Here is a 27,773-nt window from a genome sequence, read left to right as displayed (position 1 = left end):
ACCTATCAACCTGACACCTGTCACCACTGACAGCTGTCAAACCTCACATCAAGCTATTCTTCCTACCGCTCTCAGTATTCCTCCTGTACGTGCTCAGTTCATGTTTAAACTGGGGGTCCAGCATCATTCTGTACCCGGGGGGCGTGCACAGCGCCGGATGTTGTCGGTAGAAGGCGCTATAGCCGTCGTGTAGCAAGTACAGCTCGGGATACGTGAGTTGCGGGTAGGCGTCGCGGTGGCGCGCGCGGTCGGTCGAGCGGAGGAGGCGGCAGCTGGGGGGGAGAGGGAATAAGTTATTAGATTTCGATATAACAGCTGCGGATTGACTGGCAGAAGATGCTTTTAGCATTAATTTCACCCTTTGTACTTTTATTTGTAATATTTGTACAATAAAGAGTTAAATAATATAAAAAAAATGTAGAAAAATATAGTTTAACTTGCATGGATCGGTATAATACTTAAGATTGTTATATTACAGCTGCAACAGGGCAAGTGGTGTCTTGTCTAGAGGTGGATACAAATCATTTTATGGTTCTTTGATCATTGATTGAATGAAAAACTTGCAAGACTATTTACACTTTTTCACAAGACAACTACTGTTTTTTTAGACAGGGTTAACCCCGCTTAGTAATACGTGATATCACATTCTGGCAAACATGAAACTCGACCAACGGCAAAGGGTAAATAAACATAAACCTATCATCAACAACACTACCATAAACAAAAACCAACTTACAGTTTAGGTCCCCTCTCCAGCGAGTATTCACAGTGGAACACCAGCACCCGCCTCTTGCCCGCCTGGTCCACACTCTGGTCCACACTCTGGTCCACGGGCTGGTCCATGAGCGACAGGATCTGTTGCGGCGTGTACAGGTTGCGCGCGCCGGCGATGTGCCCGCCCTCGAACTCGTACGGGTAGCGACAGTCGATCACCTGAGGATAGGATAGGGCTGTTAGTTGTTATATTGTAGGAGATTCTAAGGTTGTAATACAATAGCGAAAGTTGTATTTTTTATCCGTTAGGTGGCACTGACGTCGTTATGAGAAAGATGGATAAAGAGAAAAGAAGAGTTTTTTTTGGTATTGTAGTATACCACATACAGTCTGGTTTTTTGATCCGTGGTCAACATTAACCATTAGTAAAGTCACGTGTCAAGCATGGCAGCTGCATGCATTTTGAGTTAACTACTGATCAAAAAACTGGCCCTTAGTGTAGAAACGAAACTAACTTTTTTGTTTTATTTCTTGGCTGGCTATGTACTATGGCCGTGTATTTAGAAAAGCGACCCAACTATTATTTTCCATCCGTACTTCAGCGAAAATTCGGACAGGCGAAAACTAGAACGAAAATCGCAATCTAGCCAACCCACACACCTGAACATGAGCGATCTCCCCGCTGTACTTCCCTCGCAGCACTTCAGCCAGCGTGTCGGCGCTGACACGTGCGGGAGGGAGAAGTGACACACGGGCGAGACAGCGATGTTGGTAAACGTGGCTGTAGCGCGATTTGACGGAAATATGGCGCTGTGATTAGTAGAACTCGCTTTAAACTAGTTTATCGAATATCACTATATCACGATTCGCCATAAATATAGCGCTGTTATTGGTAAAACCCACATTCAACAACGTTTATCGACGTCGATAAAGAACCCGTGTAGAAATATCAGCTGTCCGGTACCCATAACAGGTACCTAGCTTGAGGTCAGACGGCTGTCTCCAAATATTGTTACCTATATATTCTATTAAGTATGTAAGTATCTACTACACACCTGAACATCAGCGATCTCCTGGCTGTACTTCCCCCGCAGTACATCAGCCAACACGTCGGCGCTGACGGCGCGCAGGTCCGCGTGGCGCGACGCCGCCGCCGGCAGCACGTGCGGGAGGGAGAAGTCGCCTATTAGGTCGGGCGTTGTTGATGCTGGAAGGAGAAGGGAGATGATTAGTCAAAGAACTTATGGGTGAGTGAAGAATATCAATGAATGGGAGGAGTGAGTGAATGAATGGTGACCGACAATATTGGATACAGCTAAAAACGACATATTATGTTGGTGCCAACTGTGAGCTTTATGATCCCACCTGCGTTAAACTAAAATTGCAGGACAGTTATGTAAGACAAACTTTGAAAGGAAGTTAAATAAAGTGCGTCAAATTACAAATATACAAAACTTTTTGGTTACTTTTTGATGAGCAAAATACGCTTTGGGATAGGTTTATGACAAATTGTGGACGAATATTGGCTGATGATGATGAGGTTGAAAGCATTGTTTCAAATCTTTTGGAATAGAGATTGGACCAAAATTATACAAAAAAGCAACTTAAAAAACAGAAAACTAAGTAAATACTTACATCTAGCAAGCGCAGACATGATAGAAGCCGCATTCTCTGAATACGCCCGCTGCAGCAGCGGCCTCTTGCTCCTCATCAGACCCTCCCCGTTCCCCCGTCTCCGCTTGCTGCTACTGAGAGAACCCTCTTGCAGCGGCTCGGGCCTCTTGTTGCTCCGTCTCTCTTCCAACTCTCCTCGAGAGAAGAGAGAAACCCTCGCTTTACTCGCTTCCAGGTTATAACTCAGACTGCGCTGGAGAGAAGGCCGTTTTAAGGAGAACTCTGGTTCAGCGCAGGTGTCCTTAATTTTGCCGGATAGTAATTGGCCAAAGTCAGCTAGCTTCGGTGAGTTGCTGACTTCGTCTAAGTCTAGGAATGGTTCTTCGATCTCTGACATGAACCCGCTTTCCATGGATGTTGTTGATGATGAAGGGAACAGTCGGAGCTTGCTGCTGACTGAGGATAGTGGGGAGGCCGCAGACATGGATCCTATTGAAGAGTTGCTGTTCTCATGCCTCAGAATGTTCTTCGTTGGGGTATCTCCAAGGAATTTCAGGGACTTCTTAACAGACACCGCTGCTTGTGAGTTCTTAGGCCTTAAGTTTTCCGGGGAGGTGAACTCGAAAGAGTCATCCTCAAAGGTCAGCATTCTGGTGGCGGCGGGGGCGGGTTTATTGAAGGAAGTGCTTTGCTCAGTCTCAGCTATAGGAGCTCCGAACACAAAGTTCTTCGCGCTAATCTTCCTAGAAGACGTAGTGCGACCTCGCGAGATGATGTCGGGGCTGTCGGTGGACACGATCTCGTACTTGGTGCACTGGTCGAAGGTCTCGCAGTCGAACTCGGCGTCGAGGTCGTGCAGCGTGCCGCAGTCGTCGCCCAACTCGTCGGGCAACTCGTCGGCCAGCTCGTCGTGACCGAAGAGCGGCCGCTTGTGAGGCTTCCGTCGCGGCTCGGGGCTCGCTGATGACATCTGGAGATAGACAGGAGATGGTTTGAGTTGGGTTGGGGGTTTTGTGGAATGTGATCTTATGTAATATTTTACAGTACAGGGTGTTGGTTTAGTGATTAAAAATGTTTAGAGTAAGTCTTTGAGTGCACCCTAGCTATTTTTTAACATCTTGTATACTGGTATTATAAATGTAAAGTGTTTGTCTCATTGGACCTATTTAGTTTAATGTTGGAACATTCAGGCCACTTTATACAAAAAACTTGTAAGTATACTTAATAATTATGTAAGCAAAATAACATAAGGTTAAGGAAAACATAAATAAATAGCTAGAACAACTAAATCTAAATCTTAAAATACAACAACAGTAATTTACTTACTCAATGCTCCACATGCCACCGAGATAGACTAGACTTGACTAAGCGACTCACCTTAGCCAAGGTCCAGTGGTCCCCGGTGTGGCTCCTGCGCAGGGAGCCCGGGAGCACCCCCGCCCCGGCCCCGCACAGCTGCTGGCTGTCCGGGTACGCATCCCGAGTGTCTTCACACACATCCAGCTTGTTCGTGAACGAACCCGAAAACATATTCTCTTCGTTCTCTTTATTGGACATTTTAAACCTCGTTCGTTCTTCGAATATCCTGCTGATCTTCTTCGTTGATCGCTTCACGAACGGAGTGTTTAGCTTCGGTGAGTTTAAGAGGCTGGACAAAGGCGAGTCCTGGAGGCTTCGGTCTATGAGCGGTGACTTCAGGTACGTCAGCGGGGATTGCCTGTTCTGTATCTCTCCAAGGACTCTCCGCTTGGGTGTGTGCGTGTGTACGGGGGACTTGTGGAGCGAGTTGAAGTCTAGCGAGTGCGGGTTCATCTTTAGCTTGAAGTTCTGGGCGGTGGCCTCTTCTCTCCGTCGTTTGGTTGCGCTGTTGCCGGAGTCCAGGCAGAAACTGTCTGTTATCAGCCTGCAACAGAATAGAGAGGGAGTTTAATATGATTTTTGGTTTATTATTTATAGAAAGAAAAAGTATAAATGGGGAATTAGGATAAAAGTGGGCAACTATTAAGTAAACAATAATGATGATACTAAACTTATAGTAAGTAATAGTTTCCCAAACACATTAAATGTACCCTGATCTACGTACATTATATGATTTCCCTTTCTAGGGGGCAAACACACCCTCAATCAGGTCTATTAAGTCTTAAATTAACGATAATTACTTCAGATTCACACCATTCATAGCATACATCATGGAAGTAGAAAAAAAGACTTCTACTTCCATGGCATACATAATATAAAGAGTTTCGGCGCCATTCACAAGGACAGTAGTACATAATAGCGATCAAAACGAGCCGTCTCACGGACCGCTCACAACGTAAACAAAAACTTAAAAAGCACCCTTCCATCCATCCAGAAAGGGTTGATTTGTGACAATTGAGACTTTTTTGTGGCCCCTCACGGCCGATATAACCTATCAGAGTCGTAAATAAATCGACAAACTGGTTCCTCACATACCCCACGGCTCTTCCTCGAGTCTATGTTCTGCGACCTGTCGCGCGCCTTCGATCTTGTTAATCACTCTCTCATACTGAAAAAGTTGAGTAAGTACGGTGTCGAGGGTGATTTCCATAAAACTATATGTAGTTTCCTGTCACAGCGTCATCAATGCACATGCGTTCGTGGTGCTAAATCGGAACTCGAGCATGTTGGTAATTGTTCTGTCCCTCAAGGGTCAATAATGGGCAATAGTCTCTTTCTCATTCTAATGAATGATATATCCACTGCGTCTGATGAAGCTGAATACGTTCTGTTCGCAGATGACACATGTGTAATAGTAGCTGCCGATGACTTCGACCAGCTAAAATCTAAACTCAGGCGTGTCACTGGCTGTCTAGCTCATTGGTTTTCCGCCAACGGAATGCTACTGAATGTTGAAAAAACAAAGGTTATGCACTTCCAACTACGAAAAACTAGGGGACACGAGCTGAACGTAGTTTGTGACGGGGTGGCGGTGCCGCAGGTGGACCAGGTCCGCTACCTGGGCTTCACCATCGACGCCGGCCTCACGTGGGCGCCGCACATCGACATCACCTGCACTAGGCTCTCATCTGCGTGCTTTGCTCTGTCTAGGTTGGCCCCATCTCTAACAACTGATAATTTAAAAAAAGCCTACTACGGTTACTTTCACTCCATACTTATTTATGGACTAGACTTGTGGGGAGACGCAGCAGACTGCGAAAGCGCACTAAGGATGCAGAAACGTGCCATAAGAATAATTGCCGGTGTACCCTGGGACTTTTCAGCGAAGGAGCTTTTCAAGAAATACAACATCTTAACGCTTCCCTCGCTGTACATATTAGAAATCGCTAAGTACGCGTGGCGTAATCTGCCACAATTTAGCAAAAAAAAAGACACGCACAATATTAACACCCGGCGTCGCGATCAACTTTGTATACCTGCTAGGAGGTTCACCAAAGCTGACAAGTGTCTCCTTACTCTTGTTCCCAAGGTGTACAACTCTCTCCCTGACGAAATAAAAAGTGTGCCTAGTGAGTCCATATTCATTTCTAAGTTAAAAAAGCTACTGGTTGGTATGGCATGCTATACAACTAACGAATACTTTCAGACTGTGAAAGCCATTCCTTGATTTGATATATTTTCGTACAAATATTGTACCTATATTGATTTATTCTATTTATTATTATTATGGCGATAAATTGTATTAATTGTAATTAACTTGACATCTATCAATAATACTGTATTAATTTAATTTATTTGACATTGATAGTATGAATTTATTAATTTGACATTGAAATATAATGTGAATGATGCTTTTTTTACTGTGACATTTTTTGTAATACGTACTCATATAAGTACCATATATTTTTCCTTTGACTTATAAATTATTGATTTATGAATAAATGAGTATTTCAGTATTTCAGTATTTCTAAATAACATTTCGAGGGACGACGACTCACAGAAATGACAACAAAAGATTAATACAACGGCAAAGGTACGTTTACGGTCAAAATGAGGTTCGTAAGCCAGCGGTTTTCACACGAAACACAGGTTACACGGCCAGAATGTAGTTGAGCACGATTTGGAGCTAAGTTTAGTGAGAACTGAGTAAAATTTCAGGTAGAAAGAAATATTGGATGACGAATTCAACTTGCGCGCTTAGAAACATATGGTTGGATTTTTCTGAGCTGTCAAAAGTAAAGACAAAGATTCAAGTCTCATTATGCCAACATTGCGACATAGCTCAGAATAATAACAGCATGCATAGTATCTTAAAATCATGGGAGTAGAAATTCTACTTAAGTTTTCTTATAATTTTAATGTTCATCAATGTTAGATAACTAACACATCTTCCCACGAATGAACAACTACAAAATTAAGCTATCATCGCATACAGTTTACGGTTTATTTTACGTTGGCAACGGTCCCCATCCCGATAAATACTGCCAATAAAGTTATGTGCATTAACTTCAATGGCTAATAAGATAATAATGAATAAATCGGTTATTTCATCAATATTCAAGATAGTCCGTTATAAAACGACCACATTATTGTAGAGGACCTAATTACGATACAAATAAAAGCATAAATGAAGTATTTACTAACATTTAGTATGTACTTAACAGTTCTCGAGTGGAGACCACGAACAGGCAAACGCAGCGTGGGACGCCCTCCTGTCCGCTTAGGCGGTTGGCGGGTAGTAGTTGGATGAGGAAGGCCGAGGACCGAGTGTTGTGGCGCTCCTTGGGAGAGGCCTATGTCCAGCAGTGGATGATTATTGGCTGATGATTACTATGTAACAACGTTCTAACAACTATACAAACCATATCGCTGTATTTTTCCAACTTGTATTTTTGAATTAAAACAATACCGTCTTGTAACTAAACTTGTAAACTTTCTTATAGCTAATCTTTGTTTTCTTTATTTTCAAAATCACCGAGGGTCACAGTTAACCCCCAATCCCACCGCCTTAAGACATTCACTCTTATTACAAACAGCATAAGGTCTAATTCTTACAAAAGACTGAAAAAAACGCATAACGGTAATGCACTTTCAGCTTCTATGAGTGAACAGTCGACGAAAGATTTTGAGTCTTATCTTGTAAGTTATAATGATCTTTTCAAAATTGGGGTTTATTAAGGGTGCAATTTTTTTTGGTCGTAACGGTATTTTGGTATTTTGACGACTCCTTTATATAATGTAAAGAAGATTTCGAGTTTAAGTACTGAACCTAAAATAATTTTATACATATCTATCTACCGCTGAATTGGTTTATTTTACCACGACGAAAAAAGAGAGGTGTTGTAAGTTTAACGTTTTGTGTATCCGTGACTCTGTATTTGGTATTGTAGCTTCGAAACGGCTGAACCGATTTTCATTCATAAGTAAGGTTGTAAAAGTCATGTTTATGTAATATGAATAAGACAAGGACTACAGAAATAACTTGTCAGTTCCCATAGAACTGTCTTTATCTAAAAAGCTAACACATTGCAGACTCTGCGCGTAAGCTGAGGCGCGGGCCTTTTCGGTGCTGGACAACACACACCGCTATTACTAATAAGTTTATATTATATAAGGGTTTTCTTTTTTTTTCTGTTTGCTTTGTTTTAGCTATTTGTTATTTTACCTTCTTTTTTTTGTTTTTTGTGTATTTTTGGTGTGTGCTGGTGCTGGACACCGAATAAAGAATTTTTATCTTATCTTATCTTTTATCTTCATTCTAAGTATTTCCTAGTAGGTACAAGGTATGTAGGTACTTATCAAAATAATATTTAATTGGTACTGAATAAGTAGGTATTTAACCTATTTACTTAGTATGTACGTAAGTAAAAAATCGTTTATTTTTGTTTGAAAAATTTACAAGGAAGATTTTTGAAAACAGAATTCATTTTCCAAAATTTCTCAAACTTGGATTCCGCCAGTGTCAAGTGTTTTGTGTTGTTGGAAATATGCAGGTACTTTACCTACTTAAGTATTTTTTTATTTCCAATCCTAACTAATATTATAAATGCGTAAGTAACTGTGTCTGTCTGTCTGTCTGTCTGTCTGTCTGTTACTCTTTCACGCCAAAACTACTGAACGGATTTGAATGAAATTTGGTATACATATGGTCTAGACCTTGAGAAAGAACATAGGCTACTTTTTATCCCGGAATTCCCACGGGAAAACTTTTTAAGGCGAAGCGAAGCTCGCGGGAACAGCTAGTATATAAATAAGTGCATTTTTAGAAAGCACATAATATTTTATTCTTCATTAAAAACCATAATTTACCATCAAAACATAGGCGAAAACCTGTTCAATAATGCAACAAATACAACTATTAAAATAAAATCTGAGTTCGTTAGCGTCTTTTGTCATATTTTTCGGTTTGAAAGCGAAATTGATGCACCGTCGCCATTGTGAGTCGACGCATTGTTGAGACGACGGGAATTACGTTAGAAACGGTTAGATTAGAGTGCAGTAGTGTATAAGTACGTTGAGTTTTAGATACTATTTTTTTTAAAAGATGGGTGTTATAAGATCATTAATGTACAAATAATTGTTGGTAGGTATAAAATATTTTATTTGATTTAACGTGTCTGTGTGGTAGTGGTATCGTAGCTCTTTAACGGCTGAACCGATAAAAACATAGGTATAGAAATACACAAAATGACAGATTTTGTGACTATAGGAGCTCCCAAACGGCTGAACCGATTAAAACATATAGAAATACACCAAATGTCTTGATTTTGTGACTGTTGCAGTGCGGATGGAAGTTTAAAAATAAACCTGCTCACCGGATATTGGGTGAAATGTCGCGTGAAATGCGAGACTTCAGACATCCCGTGGGTTACCAGATTGCGTAGGAACAACACGGCTCAGCTTTGCGTCGCTTCTTTGCACATTATTACCTATTTTTTTTATATTTAACTAACTAGTACTTCATAGGTACAAGCAGCTATCATTGCCATATTTGCCACAGCCAAAAAAAAACGAACAATAATTAATCAAAACTTGATTAATCAATAATTATAAATCTTTTTAATTTGTTTATTTTTTAAATAAACTTAAAACCGGAACTGGCACATAACAATTATGCAATCCATAGAGTACAGAAAATTATTTTTAAAAAGTAACCGGTGCAACGGCACGCGCCGCCGACAGCCACCCCTCGCAGCCGCCCCCACACGCTGCTTACATACATTGTTGCTTTATTCGCTTACTGTACGAAAAAAATAATTCGTATTATGTTTGTAATGGCTGTTGATGTAATGATGTCGCATTGTTGTCGCGGCAGCACGTGCCATTAATTGTTTATCAATGAAATAAACACTTTCTCGCATTTTATTGCGAGATGAGGAGATATTTTAATTAAAAATAATATCAGTGTTAGTATATCAAGGTTACCTGTAAGAGATCGCTCTTAGCGATAAGGCCGCCTATAGTTAATTGTTTCTAGTTTTTTTTGTATGTATTGTATTGCTATATTGTGTTGACTAATAAAGTCAGATTATATTAATTTCTGTATTAAGATTTCTTAAATAAAATATTTAAAAAGTTTCTGAGATTTTAGGGTAAAAAAAAGCAATTTGCATTGATTAAGACGCGTCACCGGAACGCTGGCGGAAACGGAAGCGCACGTGCGTGTCTATTCAAAACAAACGGATTTCTGAACTGATCCGTTCACTTGTTCCAACGATGTTCTTGGAATATTGTCTATGCCCTGTTTTCGGTTTCATTCATAGAAATAATAGGGCTTTATCTACAGCTGAAGGCATAGAAAAACCCTTTACGAACTTGGTAAAATAATTATATGGACTTATTTAAAAAAATAAGATGAATTTTGTCTTTGACTTGACTGACCCTTTGAAATTTTTTTGACTTAATCTAGTCTGTACCAAGAACAAATTTAGTAAATCATAAGAGTTGGTTTATAAATTTTATATAATTCGTGTATACTATTGTCCATTGATCGTCGATTTTTATCAAGCTGGATGTCCAAAATCAATATCGAAATCTCAAGGTGTCACGGAATACGCAACGTATCTTGCCATCTGCCGCTAATATTTAATTCTGACATCTTACAAACTCCCCTTCACCAAACTCCTTCGGTCAAAGTTCTTGCGAAAAAAAAATTGGGGCAGAAAGCATACCGTTTCCATTGCCTCGAAGGTGTTCAGAAACGCCAATTACAACGCAGCTGGCGGTGCAGCTGTGGAGATTGAAGCTTGCACTTGTCGCGATGCTATTGAATCTATTGTTGATTCCCGAACGCAGCTGAGGAGTTCCGTTTGCCGCCCGCACGCGCCAAAACCTCTATCAGTTATTTGTAACTTTGACCCCACGATTTTTTTTTCGAATCCCCCTTGGATGCAGCTTCTTACCGTTATTTTATTATCTTGGTTATTGTTGCTGTATTTTCCTGAGGGAAAGGAATACATATTGCCTGCAAGCTGAAGCTGACCATTCAATTCGCAGAACAATAACCAGATAACTACCTATATGACTCAATGTAATGCATTGATAGTTGCTATAGAAATTGTCCAATGCTACGAACAAATCAAATGCAACATATTTTAGGTTAGGTCTAGAATATGGCAGCCGTCCTATCACTTAGCCTTATATGCTCGGTGGAACACCCACAAGCTCACAGTATATTTATAACCCCGCAAGGGTCATACCCTCCGTCAACGGATTTGTAACTGCAAAGTTCGTTACAGATCGATATAGAGCGCGTTGGCGCTGGATGCCGGCATATTGTTCATTGTTCGATATTTAAATTTAATGGCGGCTGTAATTTGAGAGGTACAGAGTGTATGATGAGCTTATCTGTCTAAAGAGGTCTTTATTTTTAACTGGCAATATTATTTTAATAAGTATACTCAGATCTTACATGAGCTTAAAATAAATAAATAGAACAGATTTCACAATAAAGCGATAGACATAAAATCGGTTCATGTACCAATCTAAGTGGGCCATAATTTATCTAATACAGATATTGTGTTGAGTTGGAAAGACCTAGTTAGATATGACCGTTGACATGGCAATGAGAAATTCGAGCTTTGTTTAGATCTCACAGAATGCAAAAATAAGTAATAGGGGGCGGGCCTATTGCCATTTTACGGGCACATCCAAGACCCGAGAACAAATATCTGTGTTTAAACAAATATCTGCCCCAGCCGGGAATCGAACCCGGGACCTTCGGCTCAATAGTCAGGGTCACTAACCACTACGCCATTCGGTCGTCCAATGGTTAAAATACCTTACTGGTTTAAATACCTTAAAGAATAACACAGTTAGTAAATCCTTTGTTTTACTGACTTGTACTTGGAACAGTGAGGTTCCTTGCTTCAAACAGTTGACGCGTGAATCCTGTCGAGGATGTGGGCAGAGTTTCCGGAGAAATTGCCATAAACAACCATTTTGAGCTCCATTCATTTACGGCAAGGTTCAATTTAAGTTTGCTTCAGTCGTGATGTGGATCCTTGTGGTGAAGTGAATGTACACTACTTAATGAATGAAATTGATACTTCCAGTTAAATTTTCAATGATATTTCATTAAAAAACTTAAGAATATATTTCTATTTACCAAAAACGTCGTATTTTATATTTAAGCTAGTTAAGGTGCAACTTTTACAGATGTTCAATCATTAACTAACCGAATGATCACACGACAAAAACAACAGAAAAAAAAGCTTTACTTTTGCCGCCTTTTCCAAGAACGTGACTAAAACGACCACCTCCATCTTGAAGTTTTAACTAACCGTTAAGGGCGGATGCGAGACACTTGTTGCCGAGTGTATGAAGTGTACTAATGGCTTTATAAATTAACGCTGGCTGGCAAGAGTTCTAAAATTAAATCTTACATGTCGCGTTCATACTTCCATTTTTTTCTTTTTAATATTTCAATATTAACTGCCAGTCCGTTTAATGAGTTGCGATTGCTTAGAAGAATAATAAACAATCATACAACGGATGGGATACTGGGCCTTGGCCCCAATTTATCAATATTATCCATTGCTTTGTCTTAGTAGGTTAGTTGGCCGCTTCCGTCATCAAACAATAACAATAATTCTAGTTTATAACCAAGACAAATACTAACACACTACTTAAGGCATAATATGACATTTTTAAGCAAGTCATGGCTCCATAGACAATACATCAAAGTATTTTTTCGCAGCCGGATATTGGTTGCATTTCCGGTCACTTTGGCATTCATTTACAAGTTATTTTTTGTGGTTTTGAAAGATCATTTACCATCCTTGTGAGTTGTTAACAATAAAACACCTGAGATCTCATGAGACCTGGGCAGAATCAAATTTTGTCTCATATATATTTTCGGGTAGAATTTTCTGACAAACAGAAGAAGGTACGGTTTCAGCAACAATGAGAATTTAAACACTGTCACTATTCTGCCACATTCAGAGGTGCGATCACAGGATTCGAAACGACATAGAAAAAACAAATGTCATTTTGGAACTAACAACTTTGCCTTACATTTTGACAGTGACAGCTGACGATACGCAACGTATACGGAGGTTTCGAATCCTGTGCTCGCGGCTCTGAATCACTAGCAAATCGAACTACCTAACCATGGAAGAAGTGTGTCCCGTGTTGGGACGATGATAGATTATACGATCATTACGGCTCCAAACAAGTAAAAGTTTACAAAAAGCTGTACTCTCCATTGACAAATCAATTGAATAGACTCATTCCAATTTCAAACTCCAAAGCTGAGAACACGTGTAGACGGTTTTTTATTGATTATTCGGAGGCCGCACTCCGCACTCAAGGGCAATGATTAGAAAAAGTTTTTTCGACTTTTTTTGTATCTCGTGTGTGACGTGTAGCTAATGTCCTTCGTTGATAAAAGTTTTAGTCGTAGTCGAGCTTTTACTAGTTTATTGCCTCTGTTTATCTTTACGGTTCGCCGCTTGAGTGAATTAGTAAATGAAGATTGTTCTAAGGAGTCCATAGACAAAACAGAATACATAATAATTGACTAACCATCCCTGGTCGGTTTGATAACAGACTATGGAGAAATCGGGGCTAAAAATAATATCAGTACTGAACACAATTTTAGCACAAGACACATGTGTTTAGCGAATCTGGGACCTCCTGCGCGGCTCCCGCCTGCGCTGCGCAGGCGCATATGGCGTCAGACGTGCCCATTTAATTAGGTATGCATCGCTGCTCTTCATTATTGACTTAAATTACATTATTTTCGTCACCAACTGTCGGAATGTTTGGCTTCGCCGGTGGATTCTTTCTATATCAATTTTAGCCTACAGTCGTCGAAACATAATAGGCCCGTTTGGACAGGGCCAAAATGTATGGGATGACAGCTGGTGTCAAACCAAATCATGAAAAATCTAAACAATAAGAATAAGTAACTTTTGGTGCTTTAAGGGCGTCTTGCACAACAAAGTTAAACAAAATTAAATCTATGACCTCTTGCTCTGACATTATACTGTCAGAGCAAGAGACAAACTATTTAATTTTATTTAACTTTGTTGTGCAAGACGCCCTTAAAGTTCTTTTTTCTTTCGGCCGTTAAATAATAAGCAATAATATGATTATGTGTCTTTTTATGTATTTCATCAAGTAAATCAAGAGTAAATATCAAATTTGTGTAGCTGTCCAAACATTATATTTCGACGACTGTAATGTCTCAGAAGGAGAGTCTATAGCGATATTTTATATCACTTAGTAACACTGAAATCTGTCCTAATGTCGAGCATTCGTGAGAAAAAAACGATCACACGGAAACAATTTATTTGAATAAAACACTCCTTTGCATTAATTACAATGAATTTACATATTTTTTGCTAATTTGACGAGATACTTGCGAGAATTATGATTTGCGAACTGGTTTTTTAAGTTTATTTTTTTATCTTTCTCCGAGTCCCTTTTCAATCAAATTTAAATGAGGAACGCGTAAAAAAGTTGGCTGTCAAAAGTTTTTTTGGCGCGCTGAGACCATAGAGTTCGCGCTATTGTTTTTAACTGGCTGCAGCAATAAGTCTAATCAGCCAGCGCTAAAGAGGAAAGGGACTTTATAAATAAAACAGAGAATTCACTGTGGGGAGCCACTGGAGCAGACGCGACCGTTGGTGACGTCACTGAGAGCTGGCCTTATGGCAAACTGTAACATTCATTAATAGCTCACTAATATCAACATAATTTATTCATATTATTATTGATTGATACTAATTAGAATTATGGTTTCAAAGGCTAGTCAATAATGTTTAAGGATAATTTTCAAAAACATCACGTTGTTATTATTGCTATATTAAAATATAGTACTTAGAAGTACTTAATAATACTTTTTTGTCACACAATTTTTGACATTGAAGGACATATTTCAAAAATCGAACTTCTAAGCTCAATGGTCGAGTTTCTATGCGCTTGCGCAGAGCCCAAAAACGCTGCATTTTGCCCGCGATCCCCTAGGGGTCATGACCTTACCCAACCGCTGTTGGGACACAGCGGAAATTCACTCTTATAACAAACAACACAGGGACCACGCCAAAGAGTTCATTGACAATAGAGTATCATGGACTGCATATGTCTCTTTTCAACGCAAGCAAATAACATTCCGTCCCGCTCGCACGGTGACAGTCTATTGTTTATTTCCGAAGTATTTCCCGTGCGAATCTGGATCATCTATTGTCTATTGTGTAATTTTTTTTCATCTTCTCAAGACTTCCGAGAGTGTGGGATGCGCAAAATTTTGGGGATGCCTCAGCCCCATGTTGGGGCGCCAAAATTAAGGCGTGAAATTATTTATAACATCTCCGAGATCCGTAACTTGTATTGTCTGCTTCCTTTCAAGAAAAGTACATAAAGCATATACTAAATGGTCTAGAGTATTTAACGTAACAAGATATTTGATTTTTCCCTGTGATCATATTTTTAACAGGGTACACCGAAACTAAACGAAAACTTACTAAGTAGATATTTTAACGTGCTTTTCTACACTCAAGGTGGACTTAATGCTAAAACCATTTGCTATCAGTCAACCTACACTACTGGCCTTTTCTGCCCCTGAGTCTTCTGAACCGCCGATCAGTAGGCACCGAGTCTTGTTTATATTGTTGAGACTTTTATCTAAAACGGATGCGCGGGCGCACATACTTGTACAATGTACATTCGTATACTTCGACAATAAACACTGCATTGTGTGAAATCATACCCGCCATATGTACGGCATATGTTTTCGTTTGCAGATAACGGGAGCCAGATAATATATACATATGTGTTAGAGAGTAATGTGAAACTAAAAATAGTTTTTGATAGTCCCTGGCTGCTAAAAAACCGGTAACTGAAAGAAGTATGAAGGTCGAAATAAATAAAACCTCTTTGGTACTGGCCACTAAGAACTCTAAGATCATAGATCAAAACAAACCTCGGAGAAAAGAAACAAAAAGACCTCCTCGCGCTCTCCTTGAGAGGCCGAAGGGCTAGAAAATCAGAGCCTCAAAAAAAAACATCACAAACAGGCTTCAACGGTCGTTTGCAGCTATCTCCGTCTAAAGATGCTCTCTCTGTCTATTCTCTGTGAGATCAAAACATCCTGGTATCTGTAAGCAAGTCCTGGCAATAAATATTTATGATTTTACGAGGATTTTCTATTCAGAATTTCATATTATCCGTTTGCTTATAAAATTTATGACAATACTAACTTACATATTTCCAAAGATTCTTGAGTAAAGCTAGATAAGCTGCTGATTTTTTTTAGAAAGAAAACTAAATTACTTTTACCCTAGCATTTTTTATTTTAAATTTAAATGTTCTATCCTAAAGTATACAACCTGCCTGTTTGCTTATGAATTTAAGTTAATCCAGGATGAGTTTACTTTAAAGGTAACTAGCCTCACAGAGCAAACTAAACAGGAAGGGAAAACCGTTGCAGTTTGAACGTGGAACATTCCAACAGATTCAAATTATACATTCCATTTTGTCCGTTTAAGCAATAGACAAGATAGATAGTCTAGATCAATCGGTTTTTTGTCGCTAGTAGCAAAAAAAACATGTTAAAGCTCTATCGTAAATATCAAAAACTTTCGTTTTCACTAACGGTCGTCTATATCGTTGCTAGGCTAAACGCGTACACTCGTACAGGAATGGCGCTTAGCTTCCTATGACATCATACCAGACACTTGTACAGGGAATTATAATTATTTCAGTTGATGAGCAACACATCAGCTCTTCTAAATAATTCTAAGGATGTTTTGCCGCGAGCGTAAAGTTTTTGGTATTTTTTTCGGGTACACATTTTTGACAGGCCGGTTTAATGAAGAACAGAATTATGTATGGCAGGATAGTTAGTAATTACTTATGGAATTGATGCTAACAAAAAATAATAATTATATTTCGATTGTTACATTATGATTATTATCGACAATTAAGTATGTAACAATAAAAAAATACCTACTCAGATAAATAAATATATAAAAATATTTTGCGTCATACTGTAAAAAAAACCGGCCAAGTGCGAGTCGGGCTCGCGCACAAAGGGTTCCGTAGCAGCAAATATAATATTACAGTTAAATCAACCTATCTCAAAAACTATAAGAGATACTTTGATCAAACCAAAAATCGTTGAAAGAGTTAATTAGCATGCATCACCTCTATTTTTTTTAGAATTTTATACCCCGTAGTTATAAAAATAGAGGGGGGGGGGACATACTTTTTACGACTTTGAGAGCTGATATCTCAAAAACCGTTCACTTTAAGAAAAATGTTTTTTAGAAAACTTTATATCATTTTAAAAGACCTTTCCATTGATACCCCACACGGGTATGTACATCGAAAAAAAAATTTCATCCCTCAGTTACATGTATGGGGGGCCCCACCCCCAATTCTTTTTTTTACTATTTAGTGTCATATTTTTGTAGCGGTTCATACAACACATATTCCCATCAAATTTCATCACTGTAGTACTTATAGTTTCCGAGTAAATCGGCTGTGACAGACGGACAGACGGACATGACGAAACTATAAGGGTTCCGTTTTTGCCATTTTGGCTACGGAACCCTAAAAAAACATATACCTACATAATATTTACTTATAAGTATTTTTATTACGTTTCAACATTATTTTAGACATAAACATAAATAAATCTACAGAGCAGTGTACTAGAAGCACTTAGATTTCAAAGCACAATAAAAAGGACATGAAGGATGAGGTACTGGATCTAAAACCAGTATCCTGACGAGTCGATGACATAACACCACCGTGGGAGAGCAGAATGTGCGAGCCAGAGCGGGACAGCAACACTCCCGGCCCTACGAGGAAGAGAGACGGCACGAGACACTCAAAGTAGGCTCAATGAAGCTCGTTCCTTCGTCACAGGTTGTTTTTTTTTTCGAGCAATAGGCGTGATTTTATGTCGTTTTTTAAGAAAAAACTCATTTAACGTTCTGTTCTGTGAGAGAGGCCGTTTAGAAAGATCGGCTTTTAGATTTTGAAGAAGGAATGAAGGATTCTAATAAGCGGCATAGATGTGGAAGGTCAGAGATTAGGTAATGATTTAAATAAGGTGTTAAAAAAAGTACTTTTAAATAAGTATAGATAAAATAATGATTTTATTTCTAAATATTTAGTATAGTGACTAAATAAATTAAATTAGAGGATTAAATTCAACTTTTTATAACCAGAACATTAATTTGCTTCAAACAATGCTCATTCATACATTATGATGATAGATCACTCTGCGACTCATAACAACATGTAACGACCACTACAAACGTAATAGTCAGTGCAAACAAGTACATACATTGAACTCAATAAAAAAACTAAACAAAAAATACTCTCACTCTCAAAATTTACTTTCGTTTTTACGATTACGCTCCATAATGTATTTGTTCCGCCAAATATGGAAGTACATTGTCACTGCCATTTCCGTTATATCATAGACAATGACAATTGATGCAGGTCAATAGTAGTCAATACCAACGGCCTTGTTACTACTTTTTTTAACTAACAGAATTTCATGAAAAGTTATTTTGACAATATTGAGGTATTCAAATTTATGAAATGGCTCAAACAAAACAAAATATGTAAGTTATGTACAAAATGAAGAATTAATGAAGTTGTAGTCCAGAGTGCGCAAGCGGAGCCGGCATCGCTCTGTCCTTAGAATAAGTAAAATAACACCATTTGAAAAAAGAACACGCATCGGCCGCTTGGCAAAAAGAAGAAAAACTATGCAAGTACTTAGATCCCATGCTCCATGGCGTATAAGATTTCATTGCGAGCCGTAATGCTACATGTAAGACGTTATTTTATTCAATTTTGTATCTCAATCAGCATCGAAGCACGGATTGTGAGTATAATAGGACGCCCACACCCACACGCTCCGATCGTGAAAACTCAATGGTCACGCTCCGGCGCAACCTTTTTCTTTGTTTACTTTTTTTGGATGCTGGCTGGCTGCACCGGCGTTCTAAATTCAAAAGTTACTGGCCATCTAGAAAGTAAGGCAGTGTCTTTATTAGACGACTATTAATTGCAGTGGCAGGTGCATTAAATCTATTCAATTTACGCAATAAATTTGGTGACCCCGCCGATTCCGAATTTATTGATATTGAATGGCGAATAAATTAGCCATCGATTGTTCCCGTATCTATGTATACGTTGCAATAAAACAAACTAATTACAATAGTATCTTTATTGCCATCAGCGAATACGACTATGCGACCACTATCTCAATATTATCAATTTAGGCTTTTTTGCATTTTGAAAGAGGTTTTTTTTCTTTAACAAATTTTCTTAACAACTAGAAGTTGAAGATTAGAATTTAATTTTATATTCTCATGGATTACCCATACTATACCAAACCAATACATACATTAAATGATGGAGAACTTTCATTTCGAGTGCAGAATTCCGAAATTTCCGAACAATAGTGGCCAGTGTTTTGAAGAAACAAAGAGGATTCTTTAAAAAATGAAACCTTTTTGCAAACTCTCAAAGGAGTCTGTGCGCACGCAATGTTGAGCGAAATTGGCGTAATCTGGCATGCAATTGAGCTTTAAATTGTCATTCTTTGTAAAGAAATTACCTGCAAATTACTTTAAAAGCTTCGGTTATGCTATGGCACTGCCCGTTCATTTTTATTTTTCACAAATAAATAATGGAATTATGACAATGGCGGCATAAACCATAATCGCAATTTTTGAGAACGATTACTCTCCCTTCATTTTCTTCCGTACGTACATAACTTATGAACGGCAAAGCCGATTTTGATAAAACGTGGCTAACAACACTCGGAGTAGTCATGATGACCAACGAAAAAATCTATTCGGAAATCGGTTCAGCCGTTTGGGACACTACGTTACCACAGACAGATAGACACACGCAAATACAGACAGACGTTGAACTTATCTTACATTATAACACCCCTCATTTTTGTCAGGAGTTAAAAATCGTCAATATAGACGGTGATTGCGAAACAGGGAGGTTTATCCAAGAAGCGTACATAGCGGAATCAAGGACTTGGATTAAACGTGTTTTTATAACAGTTCCGAGTGCAGGGGGTGCGACATCTGGTGGGTTGAACGAACTAGGGGTGGCTATCGATCGGTAACGGTGCGCGCGCGCAACCCGCGCTGTTAGACGCACTCGCGGTTAGAAATGATATACTAATGCCAAAGTAATGCAATAGAGGGTTTCAAGAATGTATCAATATACACTGCCGGGCAATGAAAAAGTTCCACTCTCAAAATTCCGAAAACAAGCGACTCCAAAATTTTCAAAGATTTTATTTAAAATTGGAACAAAATATTACAGATTTTAGTTGGTAATATCCTGATGATATGTTAAATGTACTTCAATGTTGCAAAAGGCGTCATTAAGCTAGCATTTTCCGTTTAGGAGTAATGTGGTGCTTTTCTCAGTGGAACAAGTTACAATAACAAGTAGGTACCTAATAATAAATAGAAATGTAATAATGTATACTTAATGTTAAATTGACAACAAATGAATGCATGTAATGACGTATAAGTTTTGACCTTATCAATAAATGATTTGAATTTGAACCTTTTCATGGCCCGTGAGTGTACTTATGGTGTCGATTGGAAGGCGTTTTCACGAGTAAAGAAATTACCGTTGCAATATCAGTGCAATATATTGATATATTATGCGACGGTCTTGTTATAAAATGGACCTCGTTTTGTATGCCTCTTTAAAAAAACTAAATTTAAGCGTCAAGCGCCGTAATCTTGTCAATATCTGCCGCAGCCGGGGATCGCACCCGGGACAGAGCAGTCAGGGTCACTAACCACTACACCACTCGTTCGTCAACGTGCGACAGTCATGTGGTGTCCAACGTCTACGCGGGTCGTTGAGGAGTCGTTAACGGCGCGTCACGGGCGCTGCGCCGGCGCAACAAGGTGCAGGGGGGTCACTCCCAACTGACGAAACACTAACGAATAAGAACTGTCGTACTACGAGATAGAGTCGTGGCTCGCGCAGCTCTGAAGCTTCGTTTTTCGTCAGTATAGAGTAACCCTCTAGCTCCACAACACTATTTTATATGTAATGGGAGTAGGAAGTGAAGCAACTAGAGCTTGATTAACTGACACTCTGTGGCGGTTGCCGGAACTGCACGTTTGTCACATAAGAAGAGCAAGACTGTAAAGATTTTCCGGCGCAGAATTGCACAGTTTGTCTTATTTATATTTATAAATAGATTCCTGTCCTTGCAATGCCAGTGTGACATTATAGTTCGGTTATGCTGCAATGAAGATGCTTTATCTAATGCAATGCGATAGAGTAATTTGAAGTTATGCCGCCAGTACATCAAGGACTGATTGGAGTTGCCCCCAAGCTCGTTGGTAATGAAGCGCCCTGACCTTTGCCTCGCGCGGTCGTTGCGGCTGAAGTGTTGAACTTTTTATAAATATTTTAATGAGGAAGTTAATGCTTCATAGATTTACTAGCTCACAGTAGGATGCGATGAGCGATGTTGTATTAACGGACATGGCATAGTTCGGTCCAAACGACTTGATAGTTCCTGAAGTTGGCTGCCTGCGTTTACACTTTAATGCATTGACAAACTAAGCAACTGTTAATCTTTGAAAGAATGAATAGGCGGTTAGTTTGACAAGGCACAAAAGTGTATTTATTCACTACCAAGTTGTTTCAACCGAAGTGTAGTTTATAAGCAGTTATGAACCTTTGAATGCCTCTTAGGATTGGCGTAAGTTGGATTGCTCAGCATGTCTACATTGGCGAAAGGTTTTCTAGTTTCTAGTCTAGAAAAAGTCTTTCATTCAATCAAAGTTTGGATGAGATCTTATTGTGCCAATAAAACATGTATTTTCAATGAAGTTATGTACGGACGAGGCAATTTTGACCATAGCCTATGTATACATGTACATATGTGGTAGCACAAAGATACACATCTGGAGGTCTGGCTGCTTCACGCGCCGGCAGCTCCGAGGGGACCTACATAATGTGCGTTTATAACAGGCTGTCTTTGACTCGCTCCGATACTGATTTGAATATTATTTCCATTTGAATGTCGGGCCTTAGCGCGTGCCCCAGAACCCTGAAGGGCTAGTACGGGGCCCATTTAAGACGCGACAAGAGTTTTGCATCGCGCTCACTCACATCGCACAGCCTCAAGAGCGAGCGCGACGGAGAACCCTTGTCACGTCTTAATAGCGCCCCGTGCTACAGGGCCTGGAGACGGCTTTAGTCTCGGAAACTCGAATAACCCGACGCGCAAGACGGACAACTACAATATGCGCCTCTTTTACACTCGCGAGCAATGAAAAAGATCCACTGACAATAACACTTAAAAAAATACTCCTGAAAGGAAAATACAAGCTTAATGACGCCGTCTGCATAGAATAGATCAGAATATTACCAACTAAAAACGTATATTTACAATATATTTAATTTAGAATTATCTAAATAATAATTATGTTAAAAAAAACAGGGGTCGCCATTTTGTAACTGGAACTTTTTCATTGCACATGAGTGAAAGAAAGTTATTAAACGCGGCTTCTGCTGGACGGTGATATCCCTAAATAGTTGAAAATAAACATTATAAACCAGAGGCAAAGGAATCAGCCTCCGCCGGCCTCACAAGAAAAAAAATCTCAACAAAAACGATGGTTTACGACTGCGGTCATCTATGGAACGAGCCACAATAGGCCCCTATCACCTACAAGCCATTGTCTCACACAAAGAGGTTTAGAGACCATAGACAATTTTATATTCCATAATGTTTGTTTTATTCTTTTAAAAATTTAAATAAAGAACAATATTTTTATACTGTCGGTGTGTGATACAAAAATAGGCATCTAATTTTAAGACTCGTTAAGTTGGTACCTAATAGGAATTGAGTGAAACATTAAATTAAAGGGAACCTGTTATTATAATTTAGTCCAAGTCTGAATTTAATAGGAAAAAGCATGAGTGGATTGCGTCATTTCCGTCCATCCTTTCGTTCAGGAATCCAGACTAGGCTTAGGTCAATAACCTTCAAATAAAGTACGACACGTATCATAAAATAAAGACATCGTTATTTAATTTAGCCAACTTTCAGCTGTAAAAATTTTAATAGAGTTAACCACTTTTTTTGATTATATACAAATATAACTGTTCCCGCGCGCTTCGCTTCGCCTTAAAAAGTTTTCCCGTGGGAATTTCGGGATAAAAGTAGCCTATGTTCTTTCCCAGGGTCTAGACCGTATGTATACCAAATTTCATTCAAATCCGTTCAGTAGTTTTGGCGTGAAAGAGTAACAGACAGACAGACAGACACAGTTACTTTCGCATTTATAATATTAGTTAGGATTAGGATAATCAAAGTCCACTTTATCTACTTAGTGGTAACATGTTTTTATTACTTAATGAAAGTGAAATGAAAGAAGAGAGAGCACTGTGTCTTTAGATTAAAGTAAATGTAAATGATTAAGATAATCCAACGTGGCAATTTTTATGTATATAAAGGAAACTTTATAAATATATATTTATTTCTGGTTATGATTAATTTCTAAGGTTTTTCGGGACTTTGATCCATCATGACTTTCGTGGTGTAAACCATTTTGATTTGTATTTAAACGTAGTTTTAACTTGAGATAAATAAACTAGAACAAAATACAGCATGAATTAATTATTAGTATTAAGTAGTCCTAAAACTGCCATTTTGAAATTCGTTATTCGAAGTTGAAGTTTCAGATTCATCTGTGAACCGAGCGTTGCCAGCCTGACAGCATCTTGACAGCCGTATTTTATTGCCATCTCTCTCGCACCCGCTTAAACACTTGATGCTTGAAAGAGATAGCGTGTTGATATTTGGCGGGAAGAGCATGGGATGTGAAAAACTGAAAACGTCAGCAGTAGGACTGGACTGGTTTTTGGTAATTTAACACTTTTAACTATTGATTATTTATGATTCATACGTTGTACCTACCTACATAGTAGACGGTTGATATGACAGCTGTCATAGGTCTCATGCCATATTTTAAAAAGTACCTACCTAAGTAGCAAAAATTTCATCTTAACTTCGTTTGCCGCGCCTTATTTGACATCTGTCAAAAATGTATCTTTTTTACATTACAAATTTCGAATTTTCAAGACGATGGCAGCCCTGATTTATGCATGTTATTTATTAACATATTAATGAATGAATATTCATGTTTCCCCAAGATGAATGAACTTACCGATAAAGTCAGTTAAAATAAAGCGCAACTAAGAATAAAGTATGCCGCCAAATAGTTATCTTGTATTTTGCAATTAAAATTAATAAAAACACAACATTTAGATCACAGAAGTGGGTCATCGAGATAACATCCTACTATCAAGGCAACCCTTGATCCGAAGTGGTGGGTCATTTCAACCGTTCTGCAATAATGTAAACAAACCAGGGCAGTGCACTACTTGTTCCCAATCATCATTATCAATAAATAACACATAGGTAAGCAGGCATTTGTTTAAAAATGGGGTTTATTTATCAATTAGATAATATTATGTCTTCTCAAAAGTGACCCATTCCACTAAATCATAATCAGCTGATTCGCGTGGAACTTTATTTTCGCGTGCGAAATTTGGGGTTAAGTTAGTCTTTTATGTTATTTATTATGCTCTGTGCTTTTAACAAAGAGGTTAACATACCCGCAGTGTCTACGGAGGATTCGAAAGTAAATAAAACTCCTTGGTACTATTGATACGACACTAAACAATTTAAAAAAACAACTTACCCCGAGCACTGGCAGTTTGATTCACACTCCTTGCTGCTCTCTCCCCACATTGTGATTATTTGTAACACAAAATAGTCCAGGAAGCACTTAGCACGAGCCCATAACTATACAGTAAGTAAAAAGTCAGTCTTGATAATCTCTCTCATTAGATATTGTGAGTAGCGCGCGCGACGCGACCTCCTTGCTCGGCGGTTGGACGGCGACTAACTTTTTAAAACGCGCCCCTCGTCTCGCATCCTCCTTCGTCCTGTCGGGGCCAGCTACAAACATTTCTACCAATGTGGTAGATTTACGAATTTAGAATATTTTTCAAAAAGTACGTTAAGTCTGGTATATATGTTTTACGTTCAAAAAATTTAAAAAGTACCTATAAATAAGTATTTTTTTTTACAATCGTGGACTACAATAATTTTATTACAGTGGTGTGTTGTATGTTGTAGCTATATAAGAATAAAAAGTTTGGCTTATAATTTATACATTGTGTCCATCAATTTCGTATAAATACGGAAAACAATTGGTAATTAATTAAAACTATATTTTTTTAACAAAAACTAGGTAAGTATTTAACGGAAATTTATTTGAATGGATAGTACTTATTCCAGCTTCAAATTCTGGTACTAACCTAAACAAGTCCCAAGTCTGGCGTCTAGTTCAAGATCGATTATCTTCGTCATTCTCAATCAATTTTCAACCAAAAGCCTAGCACCATACGGGTTATTGTTACAAAATGTTAACTGGAAGGAATGCCACACAAAAATCATATGGGAAGCGAATCCTGTTTCAACCTTACTGTGTCACACATACAAAAGAGTATAAACTCAAATGCAACTTTAAACTGATAGAGATACTACTTATATTACAGCACACAATACTTAATACTCCGTACAGGGTAGCACTCACACATCCAAGAAATTTAAAACCAAATCATATGGTCGACCATTATAAATAAGGAACAGAGAAAAATTATCTTTAATATGAATAGAGCAAGGTGGAAAATGAAATGAGTAATGCGATAAGACGTTTTAATATCAAATATGGTTGTTCCCAGGAATTTTGTCAAATCATATGGTGGTTAAGTTATAGAGGAATGTCTTTTACGCACCGCCTTGGTTACCTACCATGTTTTCGATTTTATACAATCAATACTCTACCAATTGATGTATGGCTTATAAAATAAATGAGATTATAAAAAAATATACTCCACCAATTTTACACTTTGTTAGAAATTAAGGCCCTAGAGCAGATTATGGTTGCCTACAAATAATATTTTATGGAAGATGCAAATTTTACGGTGGAATTTGAAACTTACATTCTTTATTTGTGGTTTATCAATGAGACAATGTTATGTTTGAGAGGAGGAAATGGGTAAGGTCTACCTAACTGTATTCAGGTTTTGTACAGAATACATTACATGCATATGTAAGTACTTGCATAGTTAGTTTAGTAGACAAATACTGTTATCTATAACAAAATACGATACTGCTATGTAACTTAAAATCTGTTAATAATAGCTAAGTATGTAATATTTTTTTTCTGAACGGAGCACATTTTTGCACGTGGAAGAACATGGCTAAGGCAAGTGATGTCATACACAAGGATACGCCTGCTACGGCTGCGATACTCCAAGAAGAATAATAAGTCTTCGCCAAAAGGATGAACAGGTTTACTTACAAAATAGATTTTAAAATTGAGTACCCAGTAGGTGTCTGTATTCTAAACTAGCTTATTTATTGTAGATTAAACTTAGCTCCAGAAGGTTGGCTAGTAGAAACTGCTTTTAGCATTAAACACACCTTTTGAACATTTATATGTTATATAATGTATAATAAAGTATTAAATAAACTTACAAAATTAATGACAGAAATACCATACGTAGAGCGTCACCGAATTCATTATTATAAATTTATAGTAAGTACAAGCTAAGTTACTATGTATAGTTAGGTAAGTAGGAATATCCAGTTCTTTTTTTTCAATCATGACGCTTGTGCTATTTATTATTCAAGCCACGGAAATCGCTAAAATTCGCCAAATTTCGTCGAAATTATTATTTTTACTTGAATGATACCGGCTTCTGAGCAAAACAGCTGATTAGCTAAAATGTAAGTAGGTAATTATGATGGTGGTGAATGTGATATTTAAGTGGTACTTTATGTGCGAAAATAGGAAAGTATCTAGGTACCTAACTACCTACCATTAAATTTGACGCCCACATCGATATTTTTATTTGTAAATATTGGATATAGAAATTTTTGGGACAAATATCATTTGATTTGATTTGATGTAGCGGGAAGTATAGTTATAGTACATCTTTGTAACACTTTAGCCTGTTTCTATAAAAAAATGTAGGTTATTCTTAAGATTTAACCTCCTTTTTCAAACAAGCAGAGACTTGAATGTAGCAAAATCTCTCCCAAAAGGGGGCCACAAAGTCCGTTGAGGTTTCCACGTAGGTTATCAAATGAACGCAAGTTGATAGACGTTATCGGCTGACATAACAGATAGCTACTAACGGACATTTTTAAATCACACGGATGGATAGTTTTTGTTCATTACGCATCATCTATGTACCTATATGAGACATGTAACAAACTGATAGAGCGAGCCTTAAAAAATATGACAACACATGTGGTGGTGGAGTTTCCAATGTTATACAAAACATGTTTATTATTTTATGGTTTAAATTAAATAATAAGTAGTTATTCCGTAGAACAACGGTAATTATGACACAGGAAGCAAATCCTAAGCGCCAAGCATGAAATTTTTATTTAAATATACAGCCTTTTCTCAGAGTTTGTCGCGACGAAAATTATAAAAAATCCCACAAAGGAAACAACTCAACAAACAGGGCACAATGAGGCACGGCCACTTGAATGCTCTGTCTATTTTCACTTCTCAAAAAGGATAAAATCATTTGTACTCATAGCCGTTAACCATAAAACTGACCGGCTATTTCCTGTCGTCAGACGTGACTACACACTAGATTCTACAAATATCTTGAGAGAGAAACTACACATTCGAAATAACTTTGAGTTAGGAAGAAATAATTAAGTAGCTATCTTAATTTTTCCTGGCTTATATACATTACATTTTCGACCAGTACCTATTGTCATGATTTCTGGGATTGTCTATAGGGCTTACCTACTAAGAACGCAAATGAAGGTGTCAATGTCTAAATATCCTAAATATCAATATTTGTTGTTTATGGTTAGGGAAGAGGAGGGATTAAAAGCAATTCAATAACATAGATAAGTGTAACACCTCAATTCTTATAAAACAACCTATTTTTTT

At 38.1% G+C, this 27,773-nt stretch overlaps 1 protein-coding gene across 2 annotated transcripts; it reads right to left on the bottom strand.

The window, feature by feature from the left end:
• On the bottom strand, positions 1–24,682 carry LOC105389875 (M-phase inducer phosphatase). 2 transcript variants are annotated; one of them, XM_048624086.1, is made up of 7 exons: positions 6,218–6,647; positions 4,783–4,805; positions 3,706–4,231; positions 2,350–3,298; positions 1,770–1,921; positions 737–933; positions 1–272 (listed from the first exon to the last, which is right to left on the bottom strand). In XM_048624086.1, exons 3-7 carry the CDS (start codon positions 4,138–4,140, stop codon positions 44–46), a joined length of 1,962 nt encoding a protein of 653 aa, XP_048480043.1. In that variant the 5' UTR covers positions 4,141–4,231; positions 4,783–4,805; positions 6,218–6,647; the 3' UTR covers positions 1–43. The 2 variants fall into 2 exon arrangements, with proteins under 2 accessions (XP_048480043.1, XP_037972351.2); XM_038116423.2 differs by lacking the exons at positions 4,783–4,805; positions 6,218–6,647 and adding an exon at positions 24,486–24,682.
• Between the last annotated feature and the right edge of the window lie 3,091 nt (positions 24,683–27,773).

The sequence above is a fragment of the Plutella xylostella genome, chromosome 11 (assembly GCF_932276165.1).
Source record: "Plutella xylostella chromosome 11, ilPluXylo3.1, whole genome shotgun sequence".
Lineage (NCBI taxonomy): Eukaryota > Metazoa > Arthropoda > Insecta > Lepidoptera > Plutellidae > Plutella > Plutella xylostella.
This window is presented reverse-complemented; position numbering and strand designations above follow the sequence as displayed.